We start from the raw sequence: 20,472 nt of genomic DNA, 5'->3' as shown, positions 1-20,472 counted from the left end.
CGCCGTGTGCGTTGGTTCCTCTTCTTCGGCGCCTGTGCCGTTTTCTTGAGCAGCACTTGTGCTGACCTCTTGTTCTTTTCTTTGGTTTCTTCGGCGCTTGTGCCGTTATCTTTGTTCTTTTCTTCTTCGGCGCTTGTGCCGTTTTCTTTTCAGCGCTTGTGCCATGACCTTTCGGTCTCTTATCGCCGATAAAGACGCAATTTGCCATCAGTTCTTCTGTAGTCCAGTCATTGTTCGGTACCGTCTCATACATGCACCAAGTATCTCCGCCTCTTTCGGGATACTCCACTCCATCTGGATCTGGTAAAGGTCACCTTCTTTTTCTCGATAGCCAAATAATCCAAGTTCGCGTCTTTTTCGCGTGACCTTTAATTCTGGAATTTCTCCTGTGAATATCGGTACTTCTTCGAGGATTTTGCCCCATTGTTTATTCCATTCTCGTAAGCTTCCCTTTTTGAGGCAGGCCTGGTAAAGGTCAAATAATTCGTACACTACTGTGCCGAGTCCAATTGGGAAAATGATTGCTCGTCCTTGACCTTTCCATAGATAATTAACTCTGAATTCCCAAAATAAGTCAACTCTCGCTTGCTCCCATATTTCGTTCTCTTCCATTGCTCGTCGCCTTTCTCTGTCGAGCTTTGTAATCGGGTTTGTATACCACGGGTCGCTTTTATCCGCTTTCTCGGGAATGAAGTTGTCCGCTTCTTGCTGCCAATGATGGAGCCACTTCCCTCTGGAGATGATGTAGTTCTTGACTACCGATAACCATTCTCGATAACATTGCCAAAGGTAAGTTGCTTTTGACAGTTCCGGCATGGGAAGTGTTCTCATAATCGACTTGACCTCTATTTCTTCTTGTCTTTTATGACGCGCAATTGCTGCATTGCATTTCGGCCATTCCGAAAGGTCATCTTGTGTCATTTCTTGCATGCATTTTGCACATCTTTCTTGAGGTCGCGCTATCGAAAGGTCGTCGCTGTCGTGCCAATCGTGATGGCAAGAGGTTGCTCTCTCTTCCGCCGTCCATTCTCTTGGTTTGCGGGAAATGACGCGATTGTTCCCTTCCGGCATCCGTTGTCTCGGTTCGGGACGGACGATAACTCGCTTATCCGTTTCTCCGGAATCGGTATCTGTCCATTCGTCATCTTTTTCGATTTCGATTACGCTGTTATCTGATGATATTTCGATGACTTCGATTTCTTCATCTGCAGAGCGTGGTTCGGAAGTAAGACGACGACTACTCTCTGCTACCTCTTTGCGCAGGCGCGTGTCTCGACCTTTCATCCGCCCTCTTGCTTTATCACGTGGTTCGAAAGTGTGTTGAGCACCATGCTCCGTTTTCCTTGCATCCAGTTGCTTTATGGCTTGATCTCGTATTTCCGAGAATAGTGCTCTTTCGTCGCTTTCGATCATCAGTCCTGGCTCTGTCCTGGGCCCAACCATTCTCGTGCCCAGTGCCTCTGGTACTGGGAGTAGCCTTGACCACTCCATTCCTGGCACTAGCGACTGTTTCTTTGCAATCAGTGCTTCTGCTTGCATTATCTTGATTTGTTTCATCGTTGGTGACCTTTGATTTCCTTTAGACTTCGGTGACCTTTTGCTTCTTTCAGCCTTTTCTAATCCCTGTGCCTCTGGTACTGGGATTAGATTTTCACCATTCTCATTTTGCTTATTTTCCTTCGATCCCTGTGCCTCTGGTACTGGGATAGCCGTTTGCCCCGAATTACTTCTTAGTTGAAGTTCGGTGACCTTTCCTGCATTAACTTTTGCGGATGATTTCGGCTCATCGTCTTCAGCTTCAGTTTCCCTTTCTTCCTCGTCGTGTCCGTCTATCAGGACGAATTTCTTTGCGAGGAAGTCGAATCCCAGTAGGACTTGGACGTCGTCTGACGCTGGTCTGACGTAGAACGAGTGTTGACTCGTTTTCCTTCTTAAGGTCACTGGTGCTACGCAGTAGTGCGTTACTTCGAAGCCTGACGTCCCGCTGATCCCTTTGATCATCACCTTCTTTTTCGGTGGTAGTCTTATAGTCTGGAGGCCATTCCTTTCACAGAACTGTTGACAAATCAAAGACGTCTCTGCGCCAGTGTCAAGCATTGCCATGACCTTTTTATTTCCAATTTTGACTTCATGTGTATAAGCTTCGATCCGTTTCGGTAAGTTTCCATCTTCGAGTTTCAAGACTCTTATTCGACACTTGACTGGGATTGGTGCAGCATGCTTGCTCTCTATCAGACCTTTTGAGCTCCAACGGTCTATCCGTTTCGGTACGTCGGGTCGCACATCTGAGAACTTTTCGATCCTTTTTGACTTCGGTAAGATATTCGCTTGCTCCTTCGCAGCGTTTTCTTTACCCGTGACCTTTGCCACTTCGCACGTTAAACCCTTCTCTTGTGCGTTCTCGTGACCTTTTATCACTTGCGCAATAACTTCGTATTGTGACCTTTCATTGCGCACATCTTTGGACGGTTTTTCTTGCAACTTTGCCATTATCTCTTGCGTAATTTCATCCGCAAAGGTCATCTCGTCATCCTCATTCTTTTTCTCTGGTGACCTTTCGTACACAACCATCTTATGGTCGTTTTCTTTCATCCAATCAGTAATTTTCTTCGCAATTTCGTTATTCGTGCGAGTTGGATCGATTTGAGATGATAATCCGTCAGTTCTTGGCGGTGACCTTTCGTTGTCATTCCGGATTGCTTCTGTCATGTCATATGACTTCTCCTTTTGCGGAGTTTGCGCTAAGTCCGGTGACCTTTCTGGTCTTGACATGAAAAATCCACCATTTAGTGACCTTTGTAAAGGTACTTTCTCGCCATACTGAGGCGGTAGTTCACCCTTCTCAATCCGCTCTCGAAACTGACGGTTATTTTCGTCGCATTGGACTTTCTCTTCCCAGTACTCTTGTACTTTCGGTTGTGAAGCTTTAACCGTTTCCTCGAGATGCTTTCTCATCCGCCAGTCTTGTTTCTCTCTTTCTTCCCAGTAAGCTTCTCTGGAGATTCTCACATCTTGCGGTGACCTTTGTGGCGGAGGAACTGGTTTCCACATACCGTGCCGTCCATTCGGCCTGTAAGCGACTTTTTGCCACTCATTCTTCTGTTGTAGAGTGTTTGCCTCATCGAGAGAGTCATCTGAGACTTGCTGTGCCCCTTCGCTCTGTTTCACTGTTTGCTGCGCCATTCGCAGAGTCAAGTTACTTTCTTGACCTTTCGGTTCATCGGCGACTTCACCGTGACCTTTCTCTTTCAGTGACTCTTGAGTCTGCTGCACTGGCAATCTCTCGTGACCTTTCACTTCTTCAACTCTCGCTTGAGGTGACCTTTCGGTCTCTTGCGCTCCTTGCGCAGTCACGGCCCTTCTGTGATCTTCCTCGGCAGCTCTTGCTTGAAATACTTTTGCCATCTGCTCAAGGAATTTCGGTCTATCTGGACCGCCTTCGTGCGTTCGTTGCACGGTTACGGTCATTCCGTCAACTTCAAACGTATTTTCGACGAACTTTCGGAATCTCGCGTGATGTGTTTCATCATCCTCTTCGCTTGAGATTTCCGCTTGCGTCTTTCGCAGAGTAGCTTCACTCTTCCTCGCGGTTGCTTTCCGCGGTGACCTTTGGGTCTGCTGTCCTTGCAGCGTCACGTTACTTTCGTGACCTTTGCTCGCAGTTACTTTCTGCGGTGACCTTTGGGTCTGCTGTCCTTGCAGCGTCACGTTACTTTCGTGACTTTCTTGATTTGCAGTTACTTTCTGCTGTCCCGGATGCAGAGTTGAGGCCCTTCCGTCAACCCTGTTCCCCGCAGTTACTTTCTGCGGTGACCTTTCGGTCGGCCCCGGCTGAGTCAAGTTATTTTCTTGACTTCCCGCAGTTACTTTCTGCGGTGACCTTTCGGTCAAATTCTTCCGTCCTTGCGGCAATCTTTTTAAACCCTTCTCTTGACCTTTACGAGCCCCTTCGCTCGATTTCGAGTTACTTTCTCGAATCCTCGGATTTCTTTTCCGGGTCTTTGCGTTACTTTCGCAGCATCCCTTTCTCGCTGCGGTCCTTGCCTGCAGCGGAGCACCTTGCTCCTCTATATCCGGTGGTTTCGGTTCCGGACGATCAGTAGGCTCACCGGCGCCTACTGACCTTGAACGTTTCCCTGGGCCATTCCCTGAACCGGCGCACCTTGCGCCTGACCGGCACCATTCGCCGGGGCGAAGTTAAAACCTCCGCCTTGCTGACCGAAACCGTTCTGGTTCCCACCGACGAAGCCGCCTTGCTGCCCGCCGAAGTCGCCCTGGCCACCTTGACCGGCGAAATTGCCCTGGCCACCTTGACCGGCAAAATTCTGGCCACCTTGACCACCATTATTCCACTGGCCTCCTTGACCAGCACCGTTCCATTGGCCACCTTGACCACCACCATTCCATTGGCCACCGCCGTAATTTCCGCGATTGCCGCCGCGGCCTCTGCCTCTACCTCGGAAGCCGCCTCTAACCGGGCCATATCCGCCGTTTCCTCCGCCTTGGCCACCTTGACCGGCGAAGTTGCCTTGGCCTCCGAAGTTATCCTGGCCGCCTTGACCTCCGTTGTTCCACTGGCCACCTTGACCAGCGAAATTCCCTTGGCCGCCAAAATTGCCCTGGCCTCCTTGATTGTTGTAGTTGGCCTGGCCACCTTGACCGGCGAAGTTCCCTTGGCCACCTTGACCAGCATACCGACCGCCTTGGCGTGATTGTGGCACGTATCCGTTTGCTATTGCGTTGCGCCATCCGCCATGATTGTTACGCAGCATCAACCATTCTTCATACACGACCCGGTTGGGGTTCTGATTCCACGGTGTTCCCGCGAACGAACACGCTTGTGTGTAGTGGTTGCCGTACATGCAGTTCTGGCATGTCAGCGCGTTATTGACCACCCATCCGTCGATCATGGTGAACAGGCGCTCTACTCGCGACCCGTATCGTGGTCCTTGATTTCCTTGTCCACGGTTCGGTCGGAAATTTCCCTGATTTCCTCCGCCACCGTTGAATCCCTGGCCAGCAAAGCCCGGATTCGCCTGAGCCATTCCTTGACCACCGAGCCCTCCATTCAGGGCATTTCTCTGCACGTTTCCTTGTGGATTCTGTTTCGGCCTTGCTGCTTGCTGAGCTGATGCTTGGATCGCCGCGATCGCAGGCTTGGTTACTTCTTGGACGGCCGTTTGGATCGCCGCGATCGTCGCGTACGATACCTGACCTTCATTTCGACCGTTACCAAAGGTCATCTCTTGAGTGCCTAACGGCGGGAATTCCGTATTGTATCCTGACGCCTGCGCCGAGCACGACTGGTTCTGTCGCCCATTCGCGACTTCTTCGATCTGGCCCGATCGGATGATCACGCAATCATCTTGGACTCGATTGCCTCTCGTGACCTTATACTTTTCTTCGCCAGTCGACCAGGTGCGGAAGAATTCCTTGATATCCATTGGGTTATGGAATTTCTGTGCTCGGAGTGCCTTATAAAGGTCACTGTCATTCTTACATCCTTGAATCAGGAATCCGATAGCCTGCTTCTCAGTTATGATCCGTTTCGACTTGAAGCGCATGATCGCCTGATAGAACTGGTCAAGCGTTTCTTTGCCAGCCTCGAACTTTCTCGTCATCGCTTCTCTTAAGGCGTTGACCCTTCGTCACGATCGCCAAAATGTTCTTTGAACTTTGTCATCCATTCATCGACGGTTAACTCTTCCGCCTCTTCTTCGTCATCGATTTCTCTTTCCGCGTCAAACCATGCCTTCGCGTCCCCTTTGACTGCGTTGGCGACTTCAGCATCATTGCTGCATCCGAAAGGTCATACGTCTTCTGAGTCTCCTTGACCTGACGGATCCAACCAAGTAAAGCTTCTCGGTTGCCGTTGTAGTCGATCAACGCGGATTTCCGGGCCATGGCTCTCATGTAACCTCTGAATTCCCGTTCTTCGCGACGGAGTCGCTGTGCCTCAGCATGGTATTCCGCGCGGTATTCTCTTTCTCGCCTCTCCTCTTCACGAGCTACCCTTTCCTGCTCGTTTTGGCGAACTCGTGGATCTTCATGATTATCTGGTTGATGGTCAGATTTGTAGACGATTGTTTCCCTCGGTCCTGTTTCTTGTTGCCGAGGATTGACCCCACCGGTCGGTCCTGAGTGCCCCTTCGCCAACTCAGTATCGTCGGTGACCTTTTCAGCTTTGACCTTATCTTTATCATGGCCGTCGCCTCGGCCAGTCCCCGTCTTTAAGGGAGCTTGGAAATGAAAGCTACCTTCGACGGTGTGGACTTCACCGTATCCAGGGGGCGGAGATTCGATTCGTTCCGGCTGTTGGATCTCAGTTTCCTTCTGTTTTGCCGAGCGTTTGAGAGTCTTGATTTCTTCGTCTCTTTGTTTAATTGTTTCTTGTAGCTGTCTCACGGTTTCATTTGCGTCCTTCCGCAGTTTCTCGTAATCGTTGTTTGCTTCGGTGACCTTTCTCATTTGCTCGAGGATTGTACTGGCCCTGTTATCAAGGGTCTTATCGAGATCCATTTTCGCTGCTTTTAGGATCTCAGCTTCTGCTTCCAATCGTGTAATACGATCCGCTCTGTCTGCGAGGGTCCTTCCTCTCGCTTGGCACTCTTCCTCAACTGCTTTCAGTTGGACTTTTAGTTCCGTAATTTTATCATCCTTTTCCATTACGGAAGTAGCCAATCCGACTGATTCATCGCTCAATTTGGCGATCTCTTCTTTTGTTTTTCATTTTCTGTCTTTCCTTCTTTATTCACGACTTCTAGCACAGTGACCCGTTCGTCACACCGTTGTGCTTCCTTCAACCACTTCTTTGCTTCTTTCTTTTGGTTGTCGATTTCGTCATTGAGTCGCTTGAATTCAGTTTTTGTTATTTCAGCCAGTTCAAGCAGTTCCTTTGCTGCTTGATCTCTCTGGCTTTCCGCTTCGTTGTGTTTCCTTTTCATCTCTTTTAATTCTGTTTGTAACGTGTTGACAAGGTCTTCGCGTAATTTAAGGTCATCCTTCAGTTTCGAGATGTCAGCCGTCAAGCTGGTGACCTTTCCGGTGAACTTCGTCGCATTTGCTAGAGATTCGTCACGTTTTTTCTCGGCCTCCTTGACCTTTGACTGTAAAAGGTCACGCTCATTTTTCAATTCTGCTATTTCCTGTGACCTTTCAGCTGCTTCCTCGGACAGACCGTCTTCTTCTGCGGTGAGTATGCCTTCCGCGTCTCGATCTTCGACCATTTTCCTTAGATCTTCCGCCGCTTGTTTCTGAACTTCAAATCTAACTTTCCATTGTTGCGCTTCGTCTTCGAGCGTGACCTTTTCTTGCTCCATCACATACAGCCTTGCTTCGACTTCGATAGTTTTATTCCGTTGTTCTCGAATGGCAGCGAATGCCTGGCTCTCCTTCTCGTCAAGTAGCTGCTCGAGTTCCTTGACACGCTGCTTTAAGCCATTCATTACGGATGTTTTTGGTGATGGTGACCTTTGGTCCCGGTCGTCGGCTCTTCCTGACGCCGTTCCTTCAAAGGTCTCTTCTGGCTTGTCCTGGAGGGTCGTATCAAACATCCCTTTCGTTAAGTTTGCCTCCTTCATTGCCGTATGGAAAGACGTCTGTACCGTCGTTTCGTCTTCATCGTCAGTGTAAAACTTGTCACTTGACGTGGGGCTGGTACCGTTCTCTTCCAGCTGTTCTTGTAAGGACAGTGAGTTTTCCGAAAGGTCATTCTGTTTGACCTTTCCCTCGTCGATCAGCTCGTTGCTGCTGACGGCGCCACTACCTTCGGTGACCTTTTGACTGACTTCGTCACTTCCCTTCTCAACTTGATCCGCGTTTTCCTCCTTGACCTTTTCGGCCGACCGTGCCATTCCTCCGGTCTCGGCCTTCTTGTCATCTTTGTTCTGTCCATCTGAAGCCGTTCTCTCTTCGGTGACCTTTGCTTGGTCTACCGTGTTATCTCCGACATGTCGTTCGGAGCTTTTCCATTTCCGTCACTCGAGCTTTCGTTCTGAGTTTCCCTCAGGGCCGTTTGATATGTGGCCTCTGAGCCTCTGGTGTCCTTCCTCCCAAAGGTCTTTTGAGCTCGAGTTGCTCTTTCATGTTCCACGGGCCGTGTGTACGGCTTTAGTTTCCGTTCGTAAGGGTTTTCTAACCCTGAGACCGTTCTCTCTGACTGCTCGATGAGACCGGTTCATTACCGTCTGTGTCTTGGTCCATATCTTTGGCTTCCGTTGATGATCGGATAACTTGGACGATGCTAATAATGTTTCTGACACGTGTGTTAGTTTTAGCTACGTAAGCCCCTTTACACGTAAACAGAAACAAGTGCTGTCCTAAAGGTCACCTTCTTTTGTATCAGCTCAATTTTACTAAAGGTCACTCTGCCTCAAAAATGCTAAGTCCCTTCTAAAGGTCACTTCCTTTAGTAAAATGAGATTAATTTCCACTGTTTCAGCTTAATAGCTTACTCCGTCGCGTTATAGGTCACTTTTTCCTTCAGAACTTTTCTGTTTTAAAGGTCACTATCAACTTCGTTCTAGAACGTCTAACCTGAGAATATTTTTCGATTTTATTGAGAAATCAACTTAGATTTCCTCAGAATAAACGTTATTTATTCAGCTTTCAACTTTTAATAAAGGTCATCATTCTCGTCGAAATTTTTGGTAAAGGTCAACTTCTCGTCAGTCGATTCAGAAAATTTTCTCAGCTGGCTACGTCACGATCTTAAGTGCCGTGCGCAAAACTCCGCCTCCTATCGAAATCTCAGCTTCTAATTGGCTAATTTCTAACTACGTTACTGCGCCAATCACAGTGCGAATAACTGACCAATCAGAAACGTTGTTTTTCAGATTATAAGGCAGAGTGACGTCACGTCGAAAATCGAAAATTTTAGCTAGCGCGCCGTGCGCAAAAGTACCGCCTACTTTTTCGCTCAGCTCATCACCGACCAATAAGAATTGAGGATTTTACCAATCAGCCAATAGCTAAATTAATAAACGAAAATCTGACCTGATCGTCTCCGTGATCCAGAAATCGATCCTGCGCGTCCTTCCGCGATTCCTCCAATCCTCCAGCGATTAAGCTGACTTCTCCTGGGCCAGCCGATAACCCCTTCCGTTTCGCCTCAACGGGACGCAACGGTGCGTCGACCAAATAGCTTGCTGGTTGCGGGTCTTCTGTCGCGCCTTAACGTTGGCAACGACAGGGGCGCTCGATCACCCTTTGGGAGAGCGCGTATAATGTGTGCGCTCTACTCAGTAGAGACGCACCTGAAACTCCACACCCGACAGCCAAAGTGGCTTGCCCACTCGTGCCCCCCTTCGGGCTTCTGCCTCTTGCGGCGATCTTTCTCGGCGCTTGTGCCCCTCCAATCAAAGCTACTTCAGTAGCCTTGATCGCGTCAGGTCAGTACAGCGTGCTCTACTCAGTAGAGACACACTGATGCTGATCTGCTGAGATCCAAACGCTCCTTCGCCACCGATCAGTACGCGAGCCCTTTCTCGCGGGAGACTTCTTCCACACCTCGTCAAATGGACGGGAAAAACTTCAGAGATTATTCTGGAGAAACACGACTCTTGCTACCATATGAGCGTGGACCTGGTGAAGGTTCACGCGTAGGAACAGAATTGACGTGATTCTGCCTACCAAAAAGCCTGGCAGTGCTATGAAAGCGCCTACGCTACAGAAAGCGAGAAATGGCGTGACTGCTAGGAATTTATGACAAGACTAAATTCGATAGAATTTCCTCATCGACAACTCCGCATTGCTGACTGCAGCAAGCGTGGAAAATGCGCACGTAGCCGCCACACAGTGCGGGTGCGTGCAGAACAGCGTGCTTCCGCCACGCGTAAGGCGGGCGTGCAGCAAAACACAACAGACTGCCAAAGCGAGGGTGTACGCATGTACGCCTGCGCTCACACTGAGTTCCTCTGACTTAACGGCGATAATGATTTCCAGCTTTTTCTCCAAAGAAAAGCTCTGACGCTTACACTTCGCGTCCATTTTTTAAAACCGCCACAGTAACGTTACTGACAGGGTACGTTCCCAACTACGCATGTAAATGTTGTTTTAATATCGTTCGGCTGTTCTGCATCGCAAGATCCGGAATTGGGCAGACTTAAAACTTGAAGCCGGAGCTTTCTTTGAAATTGTTGCTACTCGTTCTTAGCCGGGTGTACGTAACGCAGGGGTTGAATATACGTTAAATATGGTCTGCCGTTCCATGATAGGTGTACGTTGTACTTGTTGTAGAGGGGTGAACGTTATACAGAGAACTGCTCCTATGTTATAATATGCCGGACAGTCCGGTTCCCAGCCGTATGCAAATAATAAAGGGGTGAACGTTATAAAAGGGTGTACGTTAGGAGGGGTTTCACTGTATCTTTTTGAAGTCTACCAACAGAATTAATCATCGTATGTTAGCGCATGCTTGTACGCCTGTTGTCCCGAGAACATCAATCACTCAATCGTACCAAGTTCACTCGAACTGCAATAGTAAATTTAAGATTTCGACAAAAATCCTTTTTTTTTAAAGCAATGAAGCAATCCTTATCCTCCACTTGGTTTTACATAGCTATCCGTTGGCTTATGGAACGGCGGAGATATCCTTATGATTTCCGCATTCGGCAAGCAAACGGATATCGGTTGACGATATCTGCAATGCTGCCAAAAACGGAAAACCAAGCCAAAAATTCAGAATTGAGTTTGTTTATACAGGTGATACATTCTCGTGCTTTCATAACAACTGCGTGCTTAAGTACCTTTTACTCACTACTGCCTGCAGTATGTTCTTATGCCGTGCTATAAGCAGCTGAAAAGTACCGAAAAAACAGCGGAACGGAAACTCTGAATCAATAGAAACATTATGCGAAAACTGTACCACCACTTGCAAAATTAAATGTAAAATAGCGAGACATGTGCAAGAAAAATAAATGCCTCAGAGACCTTTGATACTAGGTTGCCGTCAAAAATAATTATGAAAAATCTATATGGCGCGCACAGGATCTGCTGTCTGCAGCGGTCTGTCCTACTTTCATGGGACAGAAGGCAGTTTTTATGAATTCCAAAGGCAAAAACCTACCCTAGTTAATGGTTTCGCCGGTGGTTGTGATGTTGTCCGTGGTAGCAGTTTACGATAGGAAAGCGGCCAACAGGAAGATATCATGTAGATGCATGCAATACGGTCACCTACGACTGTGTAAGGAATGGCAGTGACCGACGTACGGACACCACATTGTCATTGCTGCAAGCGGATGGCTTCGCTACGTTTCGATCGGTCGAAGCAGAACATCAATACAACAATACACTGAACGTATTTCACTTATAAAAATATTTTAACAATTCAATGTTTTAATAATTATGTCCAATATACAGGCGCAATTCACTTCAACTCAGATTATGCAACCCGGCCAGTCTACTATTTTTTACATTTTCCGTAAAATAGCAAGTACTGAGTCTTTCGATCCATCTGGAAGAAATCGTTCTTCCGTATAGCCAGACGCGGATCAGTGCATAAATTACACAGCCACGGAATAGACATCGGCTGTATCCCGGAAGTCTCTGCCGGCGTGCAAGCATCCGAAGAAAAAAAGCAACGGACGCACTAAGGTACTTTCGTTACAAGCTAGATAATTTTCGGTACTCGAAACGGAGCACAAGGGATACGAAAAACACCGCCGGAAGTAGGTTACGAAAGGATATGTCTGAAGTCTGATGTTTTTACAAAAAAAAAATGTTTGATGTTCATGGTCAGAATTTGGTAGCGTAAAGGCATTCGGAAGGATAATGCAGAGAGATACATTTATACCAGAAAAAAATATGCAGTAAGTGATTCTGCGCATGTCGTCGCAAGCTATCATAGCTATCATAGTTGAACTTTTTCTCAAAAATAATCCATCTGATATCGGCCAAAGGTACCTTGCACTGTAGTCTGTAGATGCCGCTCATATTGCACTGTTTCAGTACAATGAGCAGTACGAAAGGAAGAAGCACCAGTGAAGTCTTACACGAGCATTTTCTATTAGGAAGAAGATAAACAGAAGAACCCCTTTCTTGTAAATGGAAGAAAGAGCGCATTCAAAGGATTGCGTCTTTTGTAATACCGTTGCGTGGTCCCAGCAGCGGTATCGCACTCATGGGTTGTGTGGGGCTGTGAGCCACGTTTAAACTAAGAAGAAAACCAAGTAACGATGAGCACACAAATCAGAGTTCTTGCGCCCGCAAAGAAATCGAATCTCGAAAAGACGGCAGTTTGGCGATGTTATTTTGCAAAATGGCAGTCGGTGGAGCTGGGGCTTCCGCTGGCAGCAACAGCAACAGTTGGCCCGCCTTCAGCTCCAATCGCTCGAATTTCAGTAATATTCTTTAACGCTGCTCGTCTGCAGTAGTTTCAAATAAGCAAATCCAAATTATTCGATGAACATCCGACGACCCATTAAAATTATGGAACCGCAAAAACAAAACTCGATTCCTGTACTCGTATGCGACAGAGGGTTTGCGACTGTTGCAGGCGGGAGCGGACAGAGCGGCATCGTATGGACTACAACCAAACAAACCTATGCAAGGTCCGACTGGAACGGGTAAATCCATTGCCTGCATTATGTCTTAGTCCCGGCAACGATAAAGGGCAGGGCCTGCAAGCTATACCGGACCCCCCTAGCGGTGTAGCATGAATTCTGCGCACTTAACAGAAGCATATTATGTAGATTATTATCTGTATTACCATAAGCGAGCAAAATGACGAGTCCGTTGCCTCCCTCCCAGACCCAGGTTACCATATTCCAAAACCATAATATTATTCCAAAACCTAATGCTTAAAGGCGGGCCAGATAGTTTTGGGTTCTTCTAAACCGTCATGTTCGAACTGAAACTGATAGCCCAGACCGCTCTGGTCTAAAAAATTAAAAATGTACCGCTCGATATCTCATTTTTAAAATCTACCAAATAGGGATGTGGGATGTGTACATTGAGTTTAGTTCAGCCGCTACAGTTCAACAAGTAACAGCGTAGTATTCAAATGTTTCCGGGAAAAAAGGTCGCCGTACTGAAAATGTTACAGTCGCTAAAGATTAGCAAAGAAAGTGCTATTTAAGCAGCTAAAAATACCATGTTTGACGGGATTCCGGCCCTTTTGGTTCCTATCCGGCCGAACCATGTTGGGCTGGTGTTTTAGAAGATGATAAGTTGTTTCCTACGAGATATCTGATGAATATTAAAGCAACCGTATGGAAAAAAAAGATGCCACTAGCTTCGCTCAAATGCTAAAAGAAGAATACCTCCCCAACCATAAAAGCAGACTTGGGAGTGTCATAACCCTGTACAATAATAGCCAACCGGTTGAAATCTTTTTCAGGAATAATATATTTGAGATCGGCCAAAGGTATCTAGATGCGGCTCATATTACACGAATTCAGTACAACGAACAGTACGAAAGAGAGAACTACCAGTGACGTCTTTCACGGAAATTTCCTATTAGGAAGAAGATAAACAGAAGAAACCTTTCTTGTAAATGGAAAACAACAATGTTGCGTGGCCTCCGCAGCGGTATCGCACTAATCCGTTGGGTGAGCCACGTTACTAAGAAGAAACCAAGTAACGATGACACGCAGATTAGTGTTCTTGCGCTGCAGAGAAATTGCCTGGCACCAGGCGGTAGTGTGTCGATGTTTATTTTGCGAAGTGACAATCTGGCAGTAATAACAACAGTTGGGCCGCCTTCAACTTCAGTCGCTGGATTCGCAGTATTATTCGTACGCAGTATTTTCAACTAAGCAAATCCAAATTGTCCGAATATCCAACGTTCAATTAAATTACGGAACCGCAAGCGCAAAACTCAATTTTTGTACTCACAGACCCAGATGCTTTGCGACTGTTGCAGGCGGCAGCGGATAGAGCGACATCGTATGAATGAAAACCATACAATCCTACGCAAGACCGGCCTGGAATTTGTTTGTTGTAATTTAATTATTTGCACCCCTTTTATCGCTTGAAAATAGCGTCATACTGCTAACATGGACCAAGATCTCGATTGGGTAAACGCATATTACATACATGTACAGTGTACTTATATTTAGATGACATTCCGGATAAAATCACAGAGGCAAATGAATCCACTTACCTGGCTGACTATCCATTAGTGGCTGTTGCGGGGGATCAAGGGTTGAAAGGTTTTCTCAGGGGAAAGCGCAAAGGCGCATCGATGACTCGTTTAGCAAAATAAAACGTAGCCAAATCAATGTTTAGTTCACATCAACATTTGCCAGATTTGTCAACAGATTTCGGATTATCTAACCAGTGCACGAGCCAGTAAATTTATGCACATTCGTGAGCGTTCGTAGACCTGAATTTAGGAACCTGTGCAATCTAATACTAATCCTTTCGATTATAATGTGGAAGACAACTACTGCAACACTACGCAGTCTCTGATGGAAAGTGGTACCGTGCCGTGCGTTGCTAAGGTACCAGTTAATGAAGTACTGAATTGGGGCTTCTGATTGTTTTGATATGTTGAGTCGGTAGTTATGCCATTCATGCTTTAATGTTTAATATTGCTCCAGTAACCGTATGAAAATATTTATGAGTTATACGGTAAGTACACTGCATTGCACTTATCCGTAAGGTATACATATAAATGATACAAGCTGAGCACGGATGAATATCGGCTTGCGACTATCTCAGATTTTTTTATCAGAATAATGCCATATGTTGCAACATGGTTAGAACATAAGCTGTCTCCCTGGAAATTTGCAAATTAACCCGCCCATGTTAGACCAATGGCATCCATGGTAACAAGCTTTTGAGTAACCACTGGACTTGAGGTTCTGTAAACTGGCAACGACGATTGGTCTTAGAACACCCGCGTGATCGGGAGGTTTCTAAAGCATTTTAAAGCAGGAAAATTGGATGAGTAGAAGCTGAGATCACCGGCGCCAAAGGAGAGGGGCCGAAATCCTGGCACAGATAGTTAGTATTCATGTAATAATCGATAGCGTGTTATTACACAATACGTACAGTAAATGCTGCAATAGATGCACGTGATATCGGTGGACGTTTTCCGGAAGGTTTTGTGCTGTTCCCGTGGCTAAACTGGCTGCCGCTGTCAATAGATGCCAAACCTTTCTTCATCATTTTCAAAATTATAAAAACATAAAATTATAAAAATTATAAAAACATAATAAAAATATCTCGAAAATACCATACAAAATACAATACCGTATTTCTGTACAGTATTTATTTTAATTAAAAAGCGGAGTACTTCAAGTATGTAATTTATTGTAAATTTGGCGCGCATATTTTTTATCACGGTAATCTGCACACAAACTGTACAACCACATCAGCAGGACTTTTTGGAAGTACTGCTGATGTGGTTGTACTACTGTACTTAAAAGTACCACAAATTCCACCACATACGATGCCCACAGCAGATCATACCCGACGATCAGTGCGAAAGATGGCGATTTCGATACTTCTATCTGATAAGACCAACGGAATGCGGTACTTCCGATGGTCGGTGTCTCATATGGTTCCAACACAGCAAGACACACAATCAGTAGAAGCTACTAACTAGATAGTTTAAGCTGCACACGTAATCAGAACTCGCGGTATCGAAAGCCGTATACAAACGAAGCTGAACCGAACGAAAGTATTGCTGGTTCAAAGCGGTTCACGGCAACAAAGGTTTTGTCAAAAGCAGTTCAAATGTTCTGGGTGCCTTTGCTTTTATGGACGTTTGCGCTCCCTACCGGCTTTTGTGTGCCGACGTGGGCGGACGAAACATGTGACGGACTGGGAACAATCTGTCGCTCTTTGCGGGATGATTTCCGTATGTCCGATCGGGAAATTATGCGGACAGGCTGGCCAGTAACGGAGGAGGAAGCAAACCAGCGAGCCCAGCCAGCGGAAACCTTCTGCCGGTATAGTCAGCAGTTTATTAACTCGTGGAAAACGAAGGAATGAGAAATCCAAACAGATAAAGAAGGCCAACAATTTCTTACTTACCCATAATCGCATAACAGCAAGAATAACAGCGGTGTATTTGCAGTCTGGCCCGAGAAACCGGTCATTGTATGAACAGTTTGAACGAGCGCTGCCCGGAACACCGGCTTTCCAAGGATGAAAACGGTTGGTTTATGGCTGCATGGAACACCTTTAACGCGAGGCTGTGCAACTCGTCCGTGGGACCGCAGCGCTTCCTGCCTGCCGCGATGGAGTGCTACTTCCACAACAGCCAGATTGTTAATAAGACGCTGTCTTTGAACGATTCACCGTACCTACAGGCTAACAGCGCTTCCATTGCCCATCGAAATGCCTGCAGGTTGGTGTTTACCATCAACTCTGCAGTTCATTGATGACATTCTAAATTCATTTCTAATTTTAATCCACAGTATGCTGTCTGACACCGTGGCACAACTCAACGGCACCGCCCGTGCAGCAATTACAGCCAAGTGCGGTGAGGAAGGCGCGCGCGTTATGCTGGAAGGAGCTGCATTTCTTTACCAGGCGAATTGTCAGAATCCAACGACTGCTGATTGAGATGCTTGCCTATTTAAGCTCTTCCAAAACATTTTATGCTTAATGCATGTTTATGCATTTGCCAGTGGTTGATTGCAAAGTCCAACGTCAGGCAAACTTTCCTACAGTGTTTTCAAATAAACGCGAGCGCGGGTATAAAACAAAATTAGGTGTATTATTTTTGCCGAACAAGCATATGTACACGAGTGAGTCTTAACTGGGCGCTATCAAAAGCACACATCTCAAAACGCCGGTACGGTTTTAAGGTCGAAAACACAACAGTCAAATAATTTTAAACTTACACTTGGGTGTATCCGCAATACTACCGCAATAGTAATTGCGGCAATAGTATAGAGAAGCTGCATAAACGGCTGAGAATTGTACACAGTAATCGGTTCGCAACCACATCAGCAGCCATGCATGCAACAACGCTTTTTGCGTTGCTAATCACCCTTACGACTCGTTGCTATTCGCTGGAGCCATGCGGCGAACTGGAAGCACGTTGCCAAACTCTGCGAGAGAAGTTTCGTGAAGCGCATTGGACATTTTATGTTGAACGCTGGAACGTTACCGACGAAGAGGCGAATCGATCAGCCCCAGCGGAGAAAGAGTTTTGCCGGTACATATAGTAATAACTCGAGCTGCGGTAATCACGTGTCAGTTTGTTATGCTAACGCCTACTCGACTGTTTCTGTTTTTCCACTTTAACACTCCCACTACTTTGATAGCTGAGTTAAGCATAGGGCAGCTTATAGACACATATCGCACATACGCGATTTCCTTCCGGGTAAAGTTTATTCACTTGGAAATCCACGTTTCTGTTTAAAATAAAAAAATTAGATAAGATAAAAAACTTTTCTGTCTAAGGAAAAGAAAAGTCCGTTAACTATAGATTATGTATACTTCTATGATAATCTATAGTTAACATTACGGATGAAAATATTTTGGGCGATTTAAATGCAAGATAACGCCGTGGTAGCACAGAAGATTATAAGTGAACCATTGCAGTCTGAGCCAGGAAACCGGACCCTGCCTCCAGCGTTTAAATGAACGTTGTCCGGAACATTCACTTCCCCGAGTCGCGACCGGCTGGTTCATGGTCGCGTGGCATGCCGTAAACGCCAAGCTGTGCGCATCACCTTTCGGTCCACGGCGGTACGTCCCCGCGCTTCGTGCCTGCTATGACCGCAACGAAGAGATTCCTGACAGATCGCCCTTTCCAGCCAACTCAACCTTTTTACTGCAATCCCATGACACTTCCAGTGCTGAACGAGACGTTTGCAGGTTGGTTAGCCGTAAGCGTTGCGAACTTGCGGTTGAACGCACTTACCGTAAATGCATGCTTTTCCGGAGAAGTTCATCAGTTTTAATATTATTATGTTTTGCAGTGATATTTCGCGGCTCATGGCACATATAAACGGCACAGCCCGTGCCGCAGTAATGCGGCAGTGCGGAGAAGAAGGCTTGCGAATTCTGATGGATGGAACTGGGTTTCTGTTCAGAGCTAGCTGTTTAAACTGAGCGCCGCCAGCAGCGAGCCTTGATTTGGTTGTCTTCAACGAACGTGAATTGCTGGAACTAATTAGAAAGTTACCTTTGTGCTTTGCAGGTACTATTGTGTACTTGAATGATGCAGCAAAACAAAAATATAGAATAAAGATATACAAGAAAAGATAGATGCACCAACGCAGCAACAAGCCGGAGCAAAAAAAATACAATCACTTTATCTTGATGTTGCTGCATCTTTTACGTGCTGTGCTTAATCGAAATGGGTACACCTTTGGTCGTTCAGACCCAGAATGCTACCTTGTAAGGGATAAAAAGCTCAGCCTGCTCGAAACTGACGGCGCCAGATTAGAGCCTGTTGGTTTTACTGCAGTGCGGCACTGAATAATGACTTTCCGCTGTTTATAATGTTATATCTAGTTTTAATCGGCAGTATGCTGTCTGACACCGTGGCACACCTCAACGGCACCGCCCGTGCAGCAATTACAGCCAAATGCGGTGAGGAAGGGGTGCGCGTTGTGCTGGAAGGACCTGCACTTTTTTACCAGGCGAATTGTCGGAACTAATTGACTGTTGATTTATATGTTTGTATTTAAAGCTCTTCCGAAATATTTTATGCTCGATGCAGGCTTTTACAGTTGGCGATTCCAAAGTCCAACGCCAGGCAAACTTTGATACAGTGTTTGCAAATAAACACGAGCGCATTTGAAAACAAAGTTAGGTTTCTTATTCTTACTGATCGAGCGTTTGTACAGTACACGAGTGTATCTTAAGATGCTTGGATTTGATAGCACCCGTTTCGAAGCGGCTCATTATTGATCGGTGGGTGTACAGATCGACAGCAGTTACGGGCATTGCAGTCGTTTGCACGAGTGTCATATAAAGCGCTGACATTTTAAAGGTACCATATTTGTTAAGAAGCTAAAGAAATCGTCCAAACTCCGAAGCGGTAGGATGCACGTGACGCCGCTCTGTGTTGTATTCTTTGCCCTTGCCAGCGGGTGCTTTTCGTTGATTCTTGCGGAGACATGTAGCAATCTGACAACACGCTGTCAGACTCTGCAAGAGGAGTTTCGAGAAGCGGGCTGGGCTTTTTACGCTGAACAATGGAACATAACCGATGAGGAGGCCAACCGGACAGCCCCAGCCGCGGGAGAATTTTGTCGGTATAGCCAGATTATAATACTATGTTCCAGTTAAACAAACACCCGGGAGTACCGCACTCTGCTGCCTTGGCAGACCCACCGACGCCCGGCTTTTTCAAATTAAGTTATACAAACTTGTGAAGAATACTCGTAGTTTGTCTATAGACTATAATCATGTCCTTTTTGCATACAGTACATATACTAACATGCTAAAAAATACATGTACGTGGGATTCCTTGCTTTTGGAGATAAAACTCGTAATAATTGTACCATACAGTATCCTTAAATTAACAGAAAATGCTTTTAATATTTCGGAAATGCGTGCACAAATCTGACGTGCAATCGTACATGTCCTCATGGAAGACACCGGTTTACACAGCAGTACTGGTGCTAAACGTTCCACATGAAATGTATTTTAAGTCATCAAGATACGAGAGAAGTTCAAGTACGGTATCAAAAAAGTCGCAAAATATTGCAATGATGACATAATAATAATTGCAGTAATTGCAGTGTGAGCCACGAAGCCGGAGAGTGTTTGAAGGCCTTGAACGAGCGTTGCCCGGAACATGAGCTACCCCGGGATTATAGCGGCTGGTTCATGGCCGCGTGGTATACCTTCCATGCCAAGCTGTGCTTCACACCTTTCGGTCCACGGCGATACATGCCCGCCTTGCGTGCCTGCTACGACACCAACGAGGATATTCCAGACAGGCCGTCACCGCCGTTCAAGTCGCCCTTGTCGCTGCAGTCACACAGCGCTTCCAGTGCACAGCGTAACGCTTGCAGGTGGGCCGTGGGCAAAAATGTGAATGTTGCGTGTGGTTGCATGTTTCTCAGCGTAATTGAATCAGATTTTCAACACGTTGCTCATTGTGATTCTATGAGATCCTGTTTGTAGAACTCTCATGCAGTTTATGGCACATGTGAACGGAACTGCGCACACTGCAGTAATGCGACAGTGTGGGGATGAAGGCAGACGAATTCTGATGGAGAGTTGGGAATATCTTTACTTGGACAACTGTAATTCTATAAATGAAGTGTCTGTTGTATGAAAACGTTTTTTTATTTTAGCATTCAGCGCTTATTGTCCTTCGGTAAAATGGAAGATTAACTGAGGATTTGATCGTTAACGTTGCGATGGGCTCCTTAATTTCACGACAGTTTTCAAAAATACTGTAATTATGCTGCATTTTACGCTAGCGGAATTCGCTTTAGGATATTGTTTCAAGCGTGAACAACTGCAGTGCCAATATCCGCTATGGCCGTAGACCGATCGCTTTGCACATTATCAAACTGTAAATCGCTTTAAATGGGCGCTATCAATTGC

General features: G+C 46.3%; 5 protein-coding genes across 5 annotated transcripts; 3 read left to right on the top strand and 2 right to left on the bottom strand.

Annotated features, from left to right (window-relative positions):
• Positions 1-3,986: 3,986 nt before the first annotated feature.
• LOC129588845 (uncharacterized) lies at positions 3,987-5,780 on the bottom strand. Its single transcript, XM_055483243.1, has 2 exons — positions 5,676-5,780; positions 3,987-5,613 (listed from the first exon to the last, which is right to left on the bottom strand). The coding sequence occupies exon 2, from the start codon at positions 4,691-4,693 to the stop codon at positions 4,106-4,108; it is 588 nt and encodes a 195-aa protein (XP_055339218.1). The 5' UTR covers positions 4,694-5,613; positions 5,676-5,780; the 3' UTR covers positions 3,987-4,105.
• A 918-nt stretch (positions 5,781-6,698) lies between these two features.
• On the bottom strand, positions 6,699-7,853 carry LOC129588761 (cilia- and flagella-associated protein 157-like). The gene has a single exon (XM_055483126.1). The coding sequence runs from the start codon at positions 7,851-7,853 to the stop codon at positions 6,699-6,701; it is 1,155 nt and encodes a 384-aa protein (XP_055339101.1).
• Positions 7,854-15,498: 7,645 nt separating this feature from the next.
• On the top strand, positions 15,499-16,679 carry LOC129588767 (uncharacterized). The gene is made up of 3 exons (XM_055483136.1): positions 15,499-15,896; positions 16,025-16,297; positions 16,368-16,679. Exons 1-3 carry the CDS (start codon positions 15,682-15,684, stop codon positions 16,513-16,515), a joined length of 636 nt encoding a protein of 211 aa, XP_055339111.1. The 5' UTR covers positions 15,499-15,681; the 3' UTR covers positions 16,516-16,679.
• Positions 16,680-16,767: 88 nt separating this feature from the next.
• LOC129588768 (uncharacterized) lies at positions 16,768-18,315 on the top strand. The gene is made up of 3 exons (XM_055483137.1): positions 16,768-17,113; positions 17,503-17,778; positions 17,883-18,315. The coding sequence occupies exons 1-3, from the start codon at positions 16,911-16,913 to the stop codon at positions 18,013-18,015; spliced, it is 612 nt and encodes a 203-aa protein (XP_055339112.1). The 5' UTR covers positions 16,768-16,910; the 3' UTR covers positions 18,016-18,315.
• A 479-nt stretch (positions 18,316-18,794) lies between these two features.
• On the top strand, positions 18,795-20,393 carry LOC129588780 (uncharacterized). Its single transcript, XM_055483156.1, has 3 exons — positions 18,795-19,166; positions 19,656-19,931; positions 20,044-20,393. Exons 1-3 carry the CDS (start codon positions 18,955-18,957, stop codon positions 20,195-20,197), a joined length of 642 nt encoding a protein of 213 aa, XP_055339131.1. The 5' UTR covers positions 18,795-18,954; the 3' UTR covers positions 20,198-20,393.
• Positions 20,394-20,472: the final 79 nt, after the last annotated feature.

Source organism: Paramacrobiotus metropolitanus, unplaced genomic scaffold (genome assembly GCF_019649055.1).
Source record: "Paramacrobiotus metropolitanus isolate TYO unplaced genomic scaffold, Prichtersi_v1.0 Parri_scaffold0000031, whole genome shotgun sequence".
In the NCBI taxonomy this organism is placed as follows: Eukaryota; Metazoa; Tardigrada; class Eutardigrada; order Parachela; family Macrobiotidae; genus Paramacrobiotus; species Paramacrobiotus metropolitanus.
Note: the sequence above shows the minus strand (reverse complement) of the source record. Positions and strands in the feature narration are given on the sequence as shown.